This window comes from Diceros bicornis, chromosome 18 (assembly GCF_020826845.1).
Source record: "Diceros bicornis minor isolate mBicDic1 chromosome 18, mDicBic1.mat.cur, whole genome shotgun sequence".
Taxonomy (NCBI): domain Eukaryota; kingdom Metazoa; phylum Chordata; class Mammalia; order Perissodactyla; family Rhinocerotidae; genus Diceros; species Diceros bicornis.
This window is the reverse complement of record NC_080757.1, coordinates 39686259-39704026: the sequence shown is the minus strand read 5'-3', so window position 1 is coordinate 39704026 and position 17768 is coordinate 39686259. Positions and strand designations below refer to the sequence as shown.

General features: G+C 45.5%; 1 protein-coding gene across 3 annotated transcripts; it reads right to left on the bottom strand.

Annotated features, from left to right (window-relative positions):
* Positions 1 to 554: 554 nt before the first annotated feature.
* On the bottom strand, positions 555 to 12763 carry MSL1 (MSL complex subunit 1). Of its 3 annotated transcripts, none has more exons than XM_058560901.1 (9): positions 11684 to 12763; positions 8902 to 9125; positions 7449 to 7831; positions 5489 to 5536; positions 4974 to 5038; positions 4258 to 4325; positions 3729 to 3853; positions 3488 to 3560; positions 555 to 3087 (listed from the first exon to the last, which is right to left on the bottom strand). In XM_058560901.1, exons 1-9 carry the CDS (start codon positions 12449 to 12451, stop codon positions 2997 to 2999), a joined length of 1845 nt encoding a protein of 614 aa, XP_058416884.1. In that variant the 5' UTR covers positions 12452 to 12763; the 3' UTR covers positions 555 to 2996. The 3 variants fall into 3 exon arrangements, with proteins under 3 accessions (XP_058416884.1, XP_058416886.1, XP_058416885.1); XM_058560903.1 differs by lacking the exon at positions 11684 to 12763 and adding an exon at positions 10175 to 10474; XM_058560902.1 differs by lacking the exon at positions 5489 to 5536.
* Positions 12764 to 17768: the final 5005 nt, after the last annotated feature.

Genomic DNA, 17768 nt, shown 5'->3' with positions numbered 1-17768 from the left:
CTTTATGTGGGACACCTCCACAGCACGGCCTGACAAGCGGTGTGTCGGTGCGTGTCCGGGATCCGAACCCAGTCCGCCAGCAGCGGAGTGCGCGCACTTAACCGCTAGCTACGCCATGGGGCCGGCCCCAAGAAGTTAGATTTTATCAACAAGGAAGAATTTTCTAACATTCAGAAAAAAAAACGTATAGGAAAAAAAGAAGCAGGACCTCATTTGTCTGGAATGTTGCCAAGGGGAAATCATGTATTAGAAGTCAGACTAAATGACCTCTAAGGTCTTTCCAACTATGAGGTTTTATTAATTTAGACACCAGGCACCAAGTATCCTATAATGTCTTGTTTTTCAAGTTGCCAATTATGTGTAAGGAAGAACACAGGACAAAGAGGGATGAAACATACATTGTGTTCATACACAAATGGAAGTGAATACCTTATAAAAAACGGAAAATGGTGTGTTTTTCTATTTTGTGAAAATTGATTTTTTTCTAATCTTTTAAAATATACAAGCAGAATTGTTTAATGCTTCCCAGTAAATCTAATAAACTGGAGCAGAAGTTCAAAAATTAACAGCCACAATAGTTTATTTACAATTGAACTCTTTATAAGATATTTACAAGACAACCAATTTTACACATCAGAAATGGTATCAAAAGTATGAATTACAACACAGACAATAATATGAAATGGGCATAAAACAAAGCTGAAGTGGACAGACAAGCAATTTCTCTTTTTAATTTATTAACACTAGCTTAAACCTTGTTAAAGAAAGAAACAAAGAACTATGTTTTAGGAGAATTGCAGGGCCTTCTGTTGAAGATTGAATTTCACAGTGTTGTATCCCATGTAGGGAAAAAAACTAATTTTCCCCCCACACTCTAACACACTGTAATTTCGCTCTTGGAACTTTGCTAATCTACTCTCCAACCTCCTTCTCAACACATCCAAATCAAAGGAGAATTGATCTAGAAGACAGGACAATAAACTAAAAGGTCCTACCTAGGTAGAGGGAGAACCAAGGAAACAGAATCCACTTAAGTCTGGCCAGATAGCACCTCATGGATTCCTCTTAGTCTAGCTCAAGTTCAGAATCTGGGGAGTCCCCTGGGTAGGGCACAAACACAAAGGCTAAATTTGCTAACCCATATCCAAATTAGGAATCCGACAAATGCTGAAAGTCAAGAAGAAACTGAGAGGAATCAAGGAATAAAGTAAAGAGACACTGATTGGTCTTTTTTTCTTCTTGGGCACATTCTAAGTAACATAACATAGGTCAGAGTAGGAAAGCCGAACAGCTTGCCATATTAAAATGATGGAGAACAAAGAAAATCTGGCCCAGTTTTTCTAGAAATCTCCTTCCTCTCCTTAAGGTGTGAGATGAGAGCCCCTAGTGGAATAAGTCCTATTTCTCTCTACATTCTTGCTGCAGTGAAGTTCACAGCAGGTTCCCTTGTGGAGAGCCCACTCTCCTAAGCAGATGGAGTTACAAATGAAAATCCATAGCCAAACACACACACACAAAAGGAGAAATAAGAGCAGCAAGATCATTCAAGAATACTACATGTGCTGCCGGAATAGTTCCTTTTAAAGTCAAACCCAGGGAGCACAGATGAACATCTCACAAAAAGCTTTAGCAGTGGGAGGCCCCTGAGGAACTTTTCTTTTCTTCCCACAATGGTATCCCGTTCTCTCATGCTCCACTGATGGGCCGGCCACACACCCTACATACCTTGGCTTCTCCTCTAAAAGTGCTAATAATCTGGGGACATATTCTCTTCAAGGATAAAAGCCCCTACCTTCTAGGAGATTAGACCCCTACTTGTTTTCACACAATAGTCCTGAAGACTAAAGAAAGGCAATTCCTATATATTTAAGACCAGAGGTCTTGGCTCTATTTTCCTTCCAGATAGTTACAGGGATCTTACACTGAGACCAAAGTGGCCTGGAGTGCTGTCCTGAAAATTTTTAACAAAATGGAGGGGAGGGAGGAACGAAGATGGTACACATATAAATCTATTTTTACAAAGTGAATGGAGAAGCTCATTAGGTACATCTGTTTCAAGATGTAGACATTTGCCAGCCAAAGGAAGCACGTATTTCCACATACACCCCCACCCTCCCTAAATCTCTCTCCCACCACCAAGAGCTCAGCTAAAAGAATAAAGCCCAACTAAGGAATACTTGAGAAGTGATGTGACACAAGGACATCTATACAGGTTCTGGCATGCCATCCCCAAATGCCAACTGCTTTTGTTTAGAGCCATAACTTGTCCAAAACTAAACATCCCCATTCTCTTTTCCAAATATTTTATTTTTTGAGGGATGAGGGAAGAAATTCAGTTACCCATTAACTAAGAAAATAATCACAGCCAAACATCCCTTCCCACATGGCTATATCACAGAATAGTTTTAAGAGAACAGTTGTCTTTTCAGATATTTATCTACCAACTCTCCAATCCCTTTTCTACCCTGAAGATGACTTGCTTCATCACTTCACTTGTTATTCCTTATCTGGTCCTTAAGCTCGTGGTGAGGCTTTTTTGTTTTGTTTTTAGGGTAAAAACCACTCTACGCAAACTTTAAGGAAGGGTATACCACCGTGAGAAGAGTGCCATGCAGGCACAGCTCTAAAGGCAGGGGTTGCTTCATCTTCCACAAACTTAATGAAGAGAGCCCTTTTACCCCTTTAACATAGGCAAATGTATAGAAGCAGACCCCTGAAGCTTCCAAATCTGCCATCCTATAGATTTAGCTTGAGAGCTCATTTCCCCAAAAAGGGAAAGAAAATCCCAATCACCCTCCATAATTTACAATTAGCCCAATGAGAGTCTTTGTGAAATCAGAGTGATGAAAACAAAACCAAGATCAAGGGAGTATGGAAGGGCATTATCAGCGAATGATAACATACATGAGGACATAGGTCACATATACAGGTCTCTGCCACTCTCTGGGAATGGCATGCTACAACTATCTGAAGACAGAAGGTTCCTGCCAGCACAGCTATTTCCTACACGTCCGGTGAGGTGTTTGTTTCTTCTGGATCTCCAACCTGCATCGGCTACGCTCATCCAACCAGGGCAGCTCAAAATTCCTGGGAAAAAAAGGATAAGCAAATCAACTTCAAGACTAGAAAGGATTCAGTGCAGACATGAGAGTAACTCCAAAAAAGACACTATGCCCCTCACCAATCCTAGCCCTGATTCCCAAGTCCCAAGTTTGTACTGTCTTTCCTGCCTCAAAGCCAGAGCAACAGTGTGCTATTAAAACGACTGAATAATCTATTTCTAACTCAAACAGCAATCCTCCTAATTCCTGGCTTGGGAATTTTAGCATTGTAAAAGCTAGTTGCCCAGGTAGCCTCATTTCCGTTAAGGAGCCATGGCTATCCCTAAGCCACCTGTTCCACCTTATATATAAGCTTTCATGAAGTCTGAAAGGGAGGGGAAGTGCAGGCTACCTGAGAGAGGAGGGGAAAAAGACATTATACTTACTGTGGAGTTAATTTTGGTAATGGTCGTCCAAATGCTACAACAGGCAAGAAGGGAGTAATCATCAAACTTTCAACTATGGAAGAAAGCCAAATGGGACCTCGTTAGTGACATAGATGGGAAATGTCTAGCAACTGTACCTGCTCCAAAATACTGTTAATTCATTCACAGCAAGTTGTATCCTGGAGCCTTGCACCCTTTTTCTTCTTTGAAAAACCTACTCTTTTACATAAGCAAAACTTACCATCATCTGGCTCAGGGAAAAATGAGGTAACCTCGGGCTCAGATTCCTGAATTCCTTTCTTTTTATACATTCTGAGCTGCAGTCGCTGTAAAATTCTTTGTTCCCTGATCCTCTGAATATCCCATCTGGGAAAAACAAACCAGACAAACAAAACAAACAAACAAACCCAACATTAGTGAAAACCTGCTCTATAAAAGCAACTCATACAATTCAGATGCTAGGAAGATCTTTGCTGACTCTTCTTGATGAGGAGGTAAAGAGAATTGCCTGCCTGGTTAGGGAATTAGGCCTAACAGTCTAGATCATGTGTTGGTGTTCCAGAGAGTGGAACTGAGGAGGGGCATACATGAAGAAAAAGAAGCCAAACATCTTTACCTATAACAGTGTCCACTTCAAACTAAGATACTCAACCAACTGGGAAGCCAGTAATTTAAGAGCGTGAAGAGCTCCAGGACTCTCCACAGCATGGATGAGAGAGGTCAGGGTCCTAGGGCTCAGTTGTTCCCAGGATGAACATCTCTAGCCTCACCTCTTCCTTCTCTTCTCATCCAGCTCCAGTTTTGCATGCCGCTTTGAAAACACACTGTCATCCAGGTTCTGTGTAAAGAATAGATGCTGATAAGCTTTTTATCACTATGTAACACAGGTATACTAACTCATTTCCAGATTCCAGGAACATAAAATCTTTCACCTTCAGGTCCCACTTGAGTCTGTGAGTTCTATGGATATCATGGGAACCTCCTGGTAACAAAATCAACAAAACGCACACTCCTTTCCCCACCCCTACCCTTGTAGAATCTCCAGATTTCAAAATCATTTCCCTAACTTTCCAAGGTGAAAGTCACGTCAAACTGAAACCCTTGAGACTGCCGTAAACCCCCCATACCTCCATACATTGTAAGAGTATAAGTTTAAAATAAATACCCAACTTTTAAGAGTCAAATGAGCTTGGAATATATAATTTTGTTGCTGAGTGGTACATGCTAACTTTTCTACTTAGCATGAAATCTAGCTTTGTTTTAACACGTCCTAGCTATTTATTTTTGAATAAATCACCTAACCACTCTGGATCTCAGTTTTCTCATCTATACAACAAAGGAGTTGGACTAGATAATCTCTCAAGTTCCCTTCTGGCTTTAAAGTTCTATTTAACTCATTCATACAGTTACTAAGACATATTCAAATTACACCCCCATTTCTATTCTTTCTCTCACTCCCTTCCACAGACAGGTCTTGGGTACCTACCTCCAAAAGGTCTGAAGGATTTGGGTCCCTTAGAGGCTCTACTGAATGGTCCCTCCAAGAAGGAACTGAAAAAAAAAAAAAGAAAAAGAAAGGGAGGAGGGGTGGAACCACCCTTAAATCCAAGGTCACAACCCTCTTACTATTCACTAAGACAAGAGGTCTCTCCCCAGATAAGACAAAGTTACCAAGTGATAGGAATCCATTCTATGGCCTCACCTGAAGCCATATTCAGTGTCCTCGCTATAGGATAAAAGAACCTAAAATGCCATTGCAGTCTGCCAAACACAGGATCACAAAAAACCCTACACCAATACCTGACAATTCATATAATGGATGCTATTGCAGTTCCTGAAAAACAACTGAAATTTGTAGTCATTTTGAAGTCTATAGTGTAATCATACACCAAGGAATCTCACTTTCCCACATCCAACTGATGGGGAATGCAGCTCCCAACCATCCACCATCCCACCAACCACCACCCCAGGCCCAGCCGGCACAATTCCTATTCTACTCACCAGCCAAGACTGAAGTTTCTCCTGCAACACTTGATGGCATCAGACACCCTAAATAATGCAGGAAAGAAGAATCATCTCAGTGTAAAAAGAAAAAAAGCCCATACCCAAAATGGAGGAAAGGATCATCACTGAAGTTCTCACTAGGAAGCCATTTTGGTTTTTTTGAGTTGTTCTTTTGAGAATTTCTCTCTGGGGGAGGGGAAAAGGGAACAACAGACAAAAGAAAAGAAAATAAGCCCACCACTTTTTTTTTTACACTGAGACGACTTCTTTTCTTCATTATTTAGGGTGGTTTCCCTGCAACAGTTGATGGCCAAGGATATCAAACCTTAAACTCAGAACATGGCAGGTGAGTAAAAGTTGACCCTATTTTTCAAATAAAAGATCAGTGTTCTCAAAACTTACACATGTAGTCTTCTTAAACAGCTCCCTCCTCCCTCCAAACAAACTACCTTGCTGGTCCAACCTGAACAACATGCACAAAGACTTTGGCTTCCTTAGAACAAGCCATTGAGACTTCCTCTTGAGATACGGACATCAAGAATAAGGATTCACACGTTTATTCACACCTCAGGCTCCTCAAAGGGCTGGGATCCCCCCACTCAGACTCTTTCTGTACTGCTATGCCCACAATCTCAGAGGTGTTTGGAATTTTCTATACTAGGGCAGATAGGGTTTTCAAAAACAGCCAGTCACTCAGAACAGCTCCGGACCAAGCCATTTCCCAATCCCGGATGGGAAATTGCTTCACGGTTTCTCTTAAGTTGTTACACAGCATTGCCATGGCAGCAAGAAGGTTAACCATTAAGGATGAACCTATTCAACTGACTGAACCAACAAAAAACTTGAACCTAGATCAGGGTCCTGGTCTATCTTATGTACTCAAGTGTGAGGCCTAATGAATTTTAGATAATTAAGAAGAGTAATCTATCTTGCCCATTTAATTTTGTCACCAGAACAGCCAAACAAAGCCTGGAGAATGCTCTTGTCTTATTGGAATGGATTCCCATCCCCATCCCTGCTAGGGCAAGACACAGTGGTAGAAACTTGGGGCTGCAGCTCTATCCAAGAAGGCTTCCCCCACCATCACCCCGGAGCATCCGCAGTGACTGTCATAGACTAACATTATATGATTGAGGGCACATTCCAGTTACTGGTTGATGTAGGAGATAGGGGAGCATCTCTGTGTGGAAGCCATGAAGAAAAAAAAAGGGAATGAAGACCAAGGTCCCACACCCCACACCCTCCCCAAGCAGCTCAGATATCCCAAGATAGTCCTTATTGTTTGAAAAATAGTTTGTAGACCATTTTATTTAAATATATGAACAACCAATGGGCTACTGCAATCCAAGTAAACTCTTCACATTTAGAACCTTTGTGAAGTATAGTAAGATAAAGTAAGACTGTTGGTCTTTGGCAGATTCCTCCTGCCCCCCAGACCGGGACATAGAGATACAGATAAGTGTTTATATAGTTAAAGAGCGGAGGCCCAGGTGAAACTCCCCACCCCAAGCTGGCTCCCCAACCCAAAAATTACCATTGGCCCCTGAGAACACCCAAAGACCACCCTCCCAGGTTTCACACAATATCAATTGCAGGAACAGTCGTGCATGGCAAAGTATAAGTTCTATGCATTTCACAGCACAGAAAACCCTTCTTTCAGAGGGCATGCAAGTTGCCGGAGATTACACCCCCAAGTCTGGTGCTCCTGTGATGAGCAACTTACTGGCAAACACATCTCCCAGTGTTGTAAGCAGGCAAATACATTGAGCACATTTTGCTGTAATTCCATCTATTTGCAATGCCTGCACAGTGTCTGTCTCTGGCTGTTAACTTACTCATTCTTGACAGAACTCTGCTTTATTGATTGCACTTTTTTAAAAATGCCAAAGGCATTTTCACACTTGTTAGCTTGACCGCCACCACTAGGGTATAAGAGCAAGTGTTCTCTATGCCTTACTTGCTACAGTCTCCTCCTTCTTTGGAGAGGATTCCCGTAATGGTAACGGTGATGGGGGAGGCTGGTGCCAACGACACAAATACATTTCTGTGGTGGAAAGGTACGGCAAATCTTCTATCTCATTTGAGAAGGCTTTCTCCTTGGGATGGGTGCTGGGTCCCTTCTGGGGAGTGGAGAGTCTTGGCGGGGTGTCCACTGAAGACCGGGGTTTTTCTGGAGTTTCTTGGCTCCTCAATTCACGTTTACAAACAGTTTCAGATAAGGAACCACAGGGTTCCTCTTTAATGGGAGAGTGCTTAGGAGTTTTTGTTTTGACTTTTGAAAATTCAGGAGCCAGCTTTTTAACAGGAATCTTTCTTTCTGTACTTCCAAATGGGGATTTCCTATTAGATAGGGAAGAAAACATTATAAAATTTATTGACTCTTAAAGAAAATCTGATTTGTTTACATTTTGGGGCAAGAGAACAAGGTAGTTCTCAGGCCCCAAAATGACCAGTATTCAAGTATCTAAAGATCTGGCTCTATTTCGCAGTCATGAGCAGGAACAACATCATGCTTAACAGTATATACAATAGGCCCTTAGTAAATGCTTGTTGCACAAGTGAGTTTCCATGCTTAAGAACCTCTAATGGTATCCTATTGCTTACTAAACCTAAAAAGGTTCCTATTTTACTCAAGATCCTTTAGCTAACATTAGGTGCCACTGCTCTGTGGCCTATTTCATTGCTGTCAACCAGAGACTAGTCTCATTTTTCCCCCAATCCCATACCATGTTAATTACAACCTCTATTGCTTTTTTCTTGCTATCTGCTGGCGCTCTCTCTCCTACCAATTTCTCCCTCCCCTGATCCCCACATTCCTAGAATGCCATCTCCTTTCCTTTTCACCCACTTAAATTCTATACTTCTTTTTCAAAATCCATCTTCTCCTTAAAGTTTCACTATTCTAACTCAGAATAATCTTTAATATCCTTAAATTTTACAAAACTTAGTTTGTATCACTGTTGTCTATCTGCATATTTTATTGTAGTTGAATTCTGAGTTTTCAAAATCTATGCCATCCTTACAGCTAGACTAATCTCTCTGAGTCCAAGGACAGTTAGATCTTACTTTTTTATATCTACCAGTGCCTAACACAATGGAGGAACTTAATACTTCCTAACTTGAAGTGAACTGCTATAGTTTTCTTTAAGAAACTCAGCTGTCACATTTGTTGCCCATTCTCTTTATGATGTACTCTGCATTCTGTAATTACTACTGTGACCAAAATGTTCCTAACAGACTTTTATAGGCCACACAAGAATGTTTCAAGATAGTTTCTCAGCAGGGAAGACCTCATAATTCAGGAGATGACTGTATTAGAACTAATTCATAAGTCCCAATCCCAGACTCTCAGTCACTGGAAACAAGTGTCCTCATCATGTCCAGACATTGTTACAAAGTTATCAGCACACCTTTTGTGTCCCTTTCCACTCCGCCCACAGGAGAAAGGCTTGGGAGGCAGAGTCTGGGATGTCTCGGAAAGCTCCGGCTGGCACTCCAGTTTAATTTTCTCAGATAGCTCCGTTTCCTCTCTCTCTTCAGTTTCATAGCCCTGAAACAGCTTGTGCCTTTCTTTCTCGTTATCCTTCTTTACCAGCTGCATCCGCCTTTCCATACGTTCAATCCGAGCAAGGAGCTAAAAGAGAGAGTGGCAAAATGCAGACTCAAAACACAAAAAAATTAAACACAGGTACTTAGCCCCATTTAGGAATCAGTATGGTCTTCTACCTCTTGCCATGGAACATGGCAATTGAACTTATTTTTAAGAGGCTGACATTAATCTGAATAGTTTTCCTTAAACAAAATAGAGAAGACAAGCTACACTGCTTAATTTTAGGGGCTAACCTAGTTGGGGAAGGGCATGGGGGAATTTGTAGTTCATGTTTCTGAAAGAAGATCCTCTTCACTGGGAGGGGCTACAACATGCCTTTTAAATGGCATGGTCTCTGCTATTGCTAACCATGTGGCTCCAAGTCAGTTTGGGAGTTTCCAGAATTAACTTGATGTTCTTGTAGGAGACCCTAAGGTTCTCCAAATCCTATCTTCTCTACTTCCACTCCAAAATGCTATACCCAAGGACAAAGTCCAAATAGTACCTGGAAAAGGAATTAAAAGCTCACATAGCACGGTGCCACTAGGGATTGCAGTGTTATTTAAAAGGGGTGTGTGTGTGTGTGCGGGGTTGCCATCTAAACAATGAACACTCAATTTGGAAGAATTATAATAGAAACCAGCACCCATAAATCCCAAAGATCATAAAATATGCATATTGCTTTGCATTTGAGATAAAAAAATTATACCTATTTATTTAAATATTGATTAAAAACAAAGTCTTTTAAACTCTAATTAAAGGGAGGACTACATAAACAAACAAAAAATGGACGTCAATTACCACAGAAACCTTCACATTAAAATGTTCTGAGAAAAGGTGCCAACCGTGCTACTTATACCCTATAATAAGAATTTTATTTGGGTTAGACAGTGATATGAATGTTGCCTTCATTACATCCACTTAGCTGCACAGATTTCAGTAGAGGCCAAACAACTAGAATAAGAGAAACAAGCTTAAGCAACGCTAAGACTGCAATACACAACAGAAGCAGTGAATGCCAAGTTCAGGCTGACACTCTATCCTTAACTCACCCCACTTTTCCTGCCTAGGAAAGTCTGCAAACGGGCCATTACCTCAGGAACTGAGCAGAAACCTCCACAATCAGCAGAGAGAACCCCTGTCAGCCATACTCCCATTTCATCTTCTGTTTTCATTCACAGACTTAACATTACTTAACCACGGTTTGTGGGTGACATTTCCTTGATTTCTTCTCCTTCACTGGTCCTTCTCTTCCTGCTCCCCCCATGTAAGGACATGATGTGTTGTAATTACAGTACCATCACACCCCCTAGACTGCAGTACAGTAGCTGAGCAGTGCCACCTCCATGTTGAGTAACTTCCACAAATCAACACCGTGAGATATTTTAATGAGACCTGCTCCAGCTCCCATTCCACCTTGCAGAATGCATTCTCCAATAAAACAGCCGCTGCCTGAATCATTTGGAAAGCAAACAAAATGAATAGCCCTCTGCTCCCTTGCTCAGCCCTTGGCGCACACAACGCCTGAGAGAGAGAGAGAGAGAGAGAGAGGGAGGGAGGGAGGGAGGGAGGGAGACAGAGAGAGAGAGAGAGAGACAGAGAGAGAGAGGGAGAGAGGGAGGGAGGGAGGGAGGGAGGGAGGGAGGGAGAGAGGGAGAGGGAGACTGCTGCAGCCTGAACACAATTGTAGAAACCATGTTTATTTTTAGGCAGCTGTAAGGTATGCTAGCACAGTAATACCCCACCACCACAGCTTTCCTGATATCTGAAGCAATATGTTTTAATGCATAAGGTGCCCTTAACTACTGCTACAGTAAAAACAAGCCTATATAGTCATGCTCCTCATAAGTACAAAGAAATAATAAAAGATTTCCCTAATACCTTAAGATTCTAAAATAGAGATTTTTTTTTTGGGTCTACTTAATGCATTTAATAAGCTTACTTTCCCCTGATGCCTTAAAATCTTCCAGCCTCTAAATATCACGCTTATACAAGGGAGCTGGTCAGTGGGTCATGTTTGATAAATCAGATTCCTATTAAAAACTGCCTGAAATCAAAGACAGTGATTCCCCTAATATCATTTAAGAAAACTAAAATAGAATTCCACTGTGAATCACCTCTACCCCTCTGCCAATTAAAAGGCCTACTATCCTCCTAAGGATGCTACAGCAGTGGTTAGAGCAACAGCTGCTCTATCCCTCTCCTCCAGAATGCATTTCTAACGCAAAGCTCTTTAACTTAACCCCTTCCACAAAGCCACCACAAATGCATCCCACCTTTTCATTTTCAACTCCTCACAAATCAGGTCTTTTCCCACTCTAAACATCTTTCCCACAAGTCTGGGGCTGTCATTTTAAATTAACCCTTTGGCACCTGAAACCTCCCCTCCCCCTCTTCGGGGAGGTTGCCCTTTAACCCCTCCCTCCAACCCAACGTGTCTGTGAGCCTGGCTCCCAGGGACCCAGCACCTAAGCTACTCCTTTGCTGGTGGCCAACCTCCTTACCCCTAACCAAGGGATACCTTAACCTCCTACAGGCCCCCTTCCCCTGAGCATGCGCACAACTCGCTCCTCGTCCCGAACGCAGATTAACCCCTCCCGTACCGTGTCTCTCTCTGACTTCAGCTCCTCGATCTCCTTTTCCTTGGCCTGCAGCTGCTGCTGCTGCTGTTCGATGAGGTCCAATTGCAGCAGAAGGATCTGTTTGAGGCAGGCGGCCTGACTGGAGGCTCCCGAGCCGCCGCCACCCCCGAGAGGGCTCTTCCTCATACTCTTCCATCTGCCCTCGCTGGCCGCCAGGGTCCCGGCGGTGGCGGTGGGCGCGAGGGGTGGCGGCCCGGGCAGAGGTAGTGGTGGGGGTCCCGCCGGGTCCGAGGCGGTGGCAGCTGGGGGAGCCGCCCCACCCTTGTCCCCAGCCCAGGGCGTAGGCTCTTTGGCCGCCGCCACGAGAGAGCCCGTCTGAATGGGCAGCACCGCCTGATACTTGGGTCGGGGACTGCAGCCGGCTCCGGCTGCCGCTGGCTCCCCCCCAATGCCGGCTTGTTTGGTGGCCGTGGGCGGGCAGGGCAAGGGCACCGAGCCGCCCCAGCTCTCTTCCTGCTGCCCGGGGGCCGCCCCGGCCGGGAGTAACAAGCCCCGGCCCTTGCCGCCGCAGCCGGCCGGGGAGGGCGCGGGGCTCCCGCCCTGGGAGGAGGCCAGCGGGGGCCCCGGCTCCTTGAGCTTACGGTGCCGAGGGAGGAAGTGGGCTTCGGCCGCCCCGGGCTCGTCCTCGGGCCCGCCCAGCGCCGCAGCCCGCTCGTAGTCCAGTCGCTGCTCAGGGTTGCCGCCGGCAGGGGCCGCGGCCGCCTTGAACACTGCGGATCTCATGGTCATAGTGGTCCGGAGCAGCGCCGGGGACCGAGGCGGAGGAGGGGGTGGGGAAGGGGCGAGGTGCGGGGGGTCGAGGACGGAGGAGGGGGAGGGGAGTTTGGCGGGCTCGCCTCAGCAGCGCGGCAGCAGGCCTCGGCTAGCGCGGCTCCTCCGGGGCCCGGGCGCCATCCCGCCGGCGTGCGGAGAAGTGGAGGCCGCGGCTGAGGCCCGCCGCCGGCCCATGGGGGCCTCGCCGCCGCCTCTGCTGCCGCCGCCGCCGCCTTCGCCTCAGAGGCAGGAGCTCGCACCCAGCCGCCCCCGAGCTCATCCCCGGAGCTCGCTTCGGCCCCCCCTGGCCCGGCCGGGCCCGCCTCGTCTCCCCACCCCACACCCCCCCTTCCCCGCCCCGGCCCCCCGCCCCGGAGCTCGCCTCAGCCGCCCCGAGCCTCCATTTTCCCCCCCCCCGCTCCTCCTCAGGAGGGGGTGGGAGGGATGGGTCCGCCCAAAGCCCTCCTACTCCGGGAGGGGGATCTGTCGCCTCCCCTGGGGGTCTCCGCGGCTCGGGGCTCCCCTCCCCCACAGTCACCCCCGGCGCCTCAGCGTTTCCCTTTAAAAAAACGGAGCCGCTCGTAGCCGCCACCGCCGCAGCCGCCGCCGACCGGAGGGCGCATGCGCCGGGAGGGAAGCGGGCGGGAGCGAACCAGGAGCGCAGAGGAGGGAGGCGGTCCGCGCTATTGTGAAAGGGGCCGCCGGAGGCGGCGGGGAGGGGGCCGCGGGGGCCCTGGGTGCGGGGGGCCGGCGAGGGGAGGCAGGGGATAAGGGGCGAGGACCGAGGAGCTCGCGGAGGAGCGGGGTGAAGGTGGGCTGCCGAGGGAGGGGCGAGCCGGGGGAGGGTCAAGAGGAGGGAAGAAAGGGCGAGGGTGCAATGGGTAGATGGGGAATGCGGAGGCTCCCCGGGAAAAAGGAGCGCGAGAGAATGGAGCTGAGAGGGTGAAGGGGGTTTCGGGAGCAGATGCGCCCTTCGTGGAAGTGTACCGTGCGCTCCACGTACCCCGCCTGCGCCGGGCGGCCCCTTCCCCGGGCACCGTGGCAACCGGCCTGGCCCTCGTCAGAGGGGCCCCGCAGCCCCGCACGCCTCCTGGACCAGAGTCAGGATTCAGGCTCCTCTTTGAGCCTGTCCGTGTTTCCTGGGGGTAGAATTCTAACCCCTCCACCCGCTCCACTCCCCAGCAGCTCCACACTGGTATGGGAGAGAATGAAGTTCTTTGTCTCTAAGGGATCCAGACCAGAAACGGAGGGACCTCTGGTTCCCAGAGGGAGGAAAATCCATGATGTCTGCAGCCCAGGGAGTTGTTGCCACAACCTCCCTGGCATGAAGTATTGCCAACTACCAACAGTTCTTTCCCAACGGCCATCTCCCCAGCCTTCTTAAGTCACTTCTAGCATCTTCTGGAGGTTCGTGAAGGGTTGAAGCAAAGCAAATCTGCGAGGGGATTTATACCTTTACCTGGAATAGGAATACTTGAGGGTATTCTATTATGTTGAGCACTTCTTCCTAGCCACGTTCATTTTGTATGTATGTGGTGTGTGTGTGTGTGTCTTAATTTCCAGGCAACTTTAGCCAACAAGTCCTCACAGAATTCCTTGTGGAAAAACTTAACTAGTTTTAATTGATGGTTTTTTTCCTTTTCTGTTGAGGTGTATTTTTTTGCAATCCGTAGGAAATGGAGTTGACAGTCATTCTTTGGCCTAATGTAAAAAGCCTCTAGTTAAAACTGTGTCTCTGCTTTGTGGGCCCAAAGCATAAAGCACTGGAAATTTGAAACAAATGAGGGTGAATGCGTTAAGAAGCCAGGAGAGCCTCAGCCCCCTTTGACCAGACTCTATGGCCTCAGATCTGCAAGGAAAGTATTGGGGTTAGGGATACCAATGAACGGGGATGTGGTGGGAGGCACATAGAATATGTTGATCTTTTTCAGTGTCAATACTTTCAATACCATCTCTATACTGACAACTCCCAAATTTCTTATCTTCTTCAGGGACTCATCCACTAACTCCAAAAGCGTATATCCAAACTGTGTAGGAGACATATCCACTTGGATGTCTAATAGACATTTCAAACTTACATCTAAAATCACACTCCTGAATTCCCCCCACCCAAATCCTGCTTCTTCTACAGCCTTTCTCTCTTTCTCTCTCACCCCATATGGTCTTCAGTCCCATTGCCCTTCAAAAAATATATCCAAAATCACACACCTTCACAACACCACAGCTTCCACCTTGGTCTAAGCCTTAATCATATCTCACTTTTTTTTATTGCAGTAACCTTGTAATTAGTCTCTCAGTTGCAACCTTTGCCTTCTCCACTTAAGTCTGTTCTCAGCACAGCAGCCATAGTGATCCTGATAAGACATGAGTGAGATCATGTTCTTTCTCTGCTCAAAACCCTCATGGCTTCTGGTCTTTTGTTGTCATCAGTGCTGTTGAGTCAATTCTGACTCCTAGTGACCCTGTGTACGGCAGAGTGCGACCCTGCCCGGTCTTTTTGTACCATCCTCTCACCTTCCAGCTCTATATCAGACAAGGCTCTGCTGCTATTCATAAGGTTTCCATGGCTAATTTTTTCGGAAGTGAGTGGCCGGGTCCTTCTTCCTAGTCTGTCTTAGTCTGGAAGCTCCGCTGAAACCTGTCCGCCACGGGTGACCCTGCTGATATTTGAAATACCAGTGACATAGCTTTCAGCATCACAGCAACGTGCAACCAGCACAGTATGTCTACCAGACAAGCGATAGAGGGGTGGTGTGGTTCTCTGACCAGGAAACGAACCCGGCTGCGGCAGTGAGCGCACCCAGTCTTCACCACTAGACCACTAGGCTGGCTGTTCCCATCTTACCTGGAGTAAAAACAAAATCATTATTATGGACTCCTACTGCTCTCCCCCTTATTCACTCCTCTCCTGCCACACTCTTCTCTTTGCTGTCCTTCAAACATACATAGCATGTGTCTGCTCAAGTCTTTTCATTGCTGTTCCCTCCACCTGCATCACTCTTTTTTCAGATATTCATGTGCCTTCATGTGCCTTCCTCTCTAACCTCATTCAGCTCTTCACTAAATATCATCTTTTCATCAGACCTTCTCTGGCCATCCTATGTAATGCACAACCTCCTCCAAACTCCCTCTCCCCCTTTTCTGCTTTATTTTTCTTTATAGTACTTATTACCATCTAAGATGTAATTTACCTTGTTTATTGTCCTCTCTCACTTGAATGTAAGCTTCATTTTTTGTTCACTGCTGTATCCTTGGCACCCAGACCCAAACCTGGCACAAAGTAGGCACTTAATAAATATTGACTGAATGAGTAAATGAGCTGTTTAGATATATTAAGAGAAAGCATCTATCCTTGACTGTTAGCTTGGTTGAGAGTGACAGTCATATAACATTAATATAGTTAATGAAAAATAATGAAACTTCGGCAAGAATAAAGTTGTCTAGGAGCACAGAGAAGGTGGAATATACTATCTGGAAGGAACTGAGGAAGTGACAACTGAGGTGGGTCTTAAAGGTTGAGACCATAGGAGGATATTTCAGACAAGAGAACGTTGCAAAGGCATGGGATAAAAGGACCTATTGGAGTAAATGGGAGAAGTTTGCTGGAGTTGAGCTTGCATAGTAGGGAGTATAGGGGATAAAGCAGGTCAGGTGGTTTGAGACCAGATTATGAAGGTCTGAAGGCCCAGTTAAGGAATGGATAATTTATCAGCCAAGGTGAAACACTGAAGAGTTTCTAGCAAAGTGTGGAATGTTCAGATTTGTGTTTTTGAAAGCTACCTTCAACATTTGTATCTTTGCACTGAGGGCAGGAGACCAATTTGAAGGCTGTTAGTCCAGTGTGAGATGATGGATGGTTAATCTAAGGCACTATGGTATGAGGATATAGAGGGATGACAGGTGGGAGTCTCAAAGGTGAAGAGCAAAGGCTCTGGTGTGAGACTGCAAGCAGCACTCACAGTCCACCATTTATTGGCTGTGTATTATTTCACCTCTCTACCTCAGTTTCCTCATCTGCAAAATGATAATAATACCTTACCTCACAGAGTTATTGTGAAGATTAAATGAGATAATCCATGTAAAATGTTTCTCATAGCGTGTGGCACCTGGTAATGCTTGATAGTGTAGTTATCACATTATTATTAATAGGCAGAATTTGTTGATCAATAGAAAAGTGTGGGGAGGGGGTGAGGGACAAGGAGGACTTTGTGGTCAAAATTTCTAAGGCTGGACAGATGGCAATTCCGTGAGCAAATTGCACATGTTTTCTTCCTCAAGTGTAGTCCTGGACCAGCATCATCAGCATCACCTGGCAACTTGTTAGGAATGCAAATTCTCGGGCCCCACTCTAGACCTAATGAATCAGAAACTGGGGTGGGACTCAGGAGTCTGTATTTTAACAAGTCTTCCAAGTGATTCTGATGCACCTCAAGTTTGAGAACCACTGCTTTGGAGTCTATACCAGGGGTTGGCACACCTATTCTTAAAGGGCCAGATAGTAAATATTTTAGGCTTTGATAACCACAGGGTCTCTCACACTATTCAACTCTGCCATTGTAGCACAAAAGACAATATATAAATGAGTGAGTATGGCTAATGATGAGTGGTTAACCTAAGTTGCTAGTGGTGTGGGGATATAGATGGAATGTCAGGTGAGAGACTCAATGGTTAAAAGCAAAGGCTCTTGTGTAAGACTCCACTATTTTATAAAATTTTACTTAGGGACACTGAAATTTGAATTTCATATAATTTTCATGTGTCATGAAATTTTATTATAGATTTTTCAACTATTAAAAATTCTTAGCTGTGGCACATACACAAACAGGCATTGGGCTGCATTTGGCACTCAGGCTGTAGTTTGCCTACCCCTGGTCTAGAGACCAACAGACCAAACTGGAGCCTACCTACAACAAAATGAACAAGAAGAAAAAGGCACTATATAGTACCCATGTATGTCAATGCAGGGTAGCTTAGAACTGTTATTTATTCTGAGACTACATGCTTCCCATTTTGTGTGTATTAAAATGGACTTTCTTTTGTGAAATGGTGATAGTAAATAGCAATTGGTAGTGGTAGTTTTTTAATGTCCTTACTTGGCAAAAACAAAAGCTAGCAACCTACATCAGTCCCCCACATTTTTTTTTCTGGAAACTTTACAGCTCTGAAATCCAAAGTCTAGGATTTCACTGCTCCAGACTAAGTAAACATGCTTTTCTCCCCCAAAGCCAAAAGGCTGGAATTTTTGGATTGGAGGTCTGATCTTGATCTCAATTCACAGGATGAGGTGGATAAA

Bases quoted from the DNA above. Each gene is read 5' to 3' on its own strand.
- MSL1 (XM_058560901.1), bottom strand. From the start codon at position 12,451: ATGACCATGAGATCCGCAGTGTTCAAGGCGGCCGCGGCCCCTGCCGGC. The intron at 5,537-7,448 runs GTAAGGCATAGA...TGCATTATTTAG, and splicing joins GAAGGAGGAGACTGTAGCAA to GGTGTCTGATGCCATCAAGT. The intron at 3,854-4,257 runs GTGAGGCTAGAG...TGTTTTTCCCAG, and splicing joins GATGAGAAGAGAAGGAAGAG to ATGGGATATTCAGAGGATCA.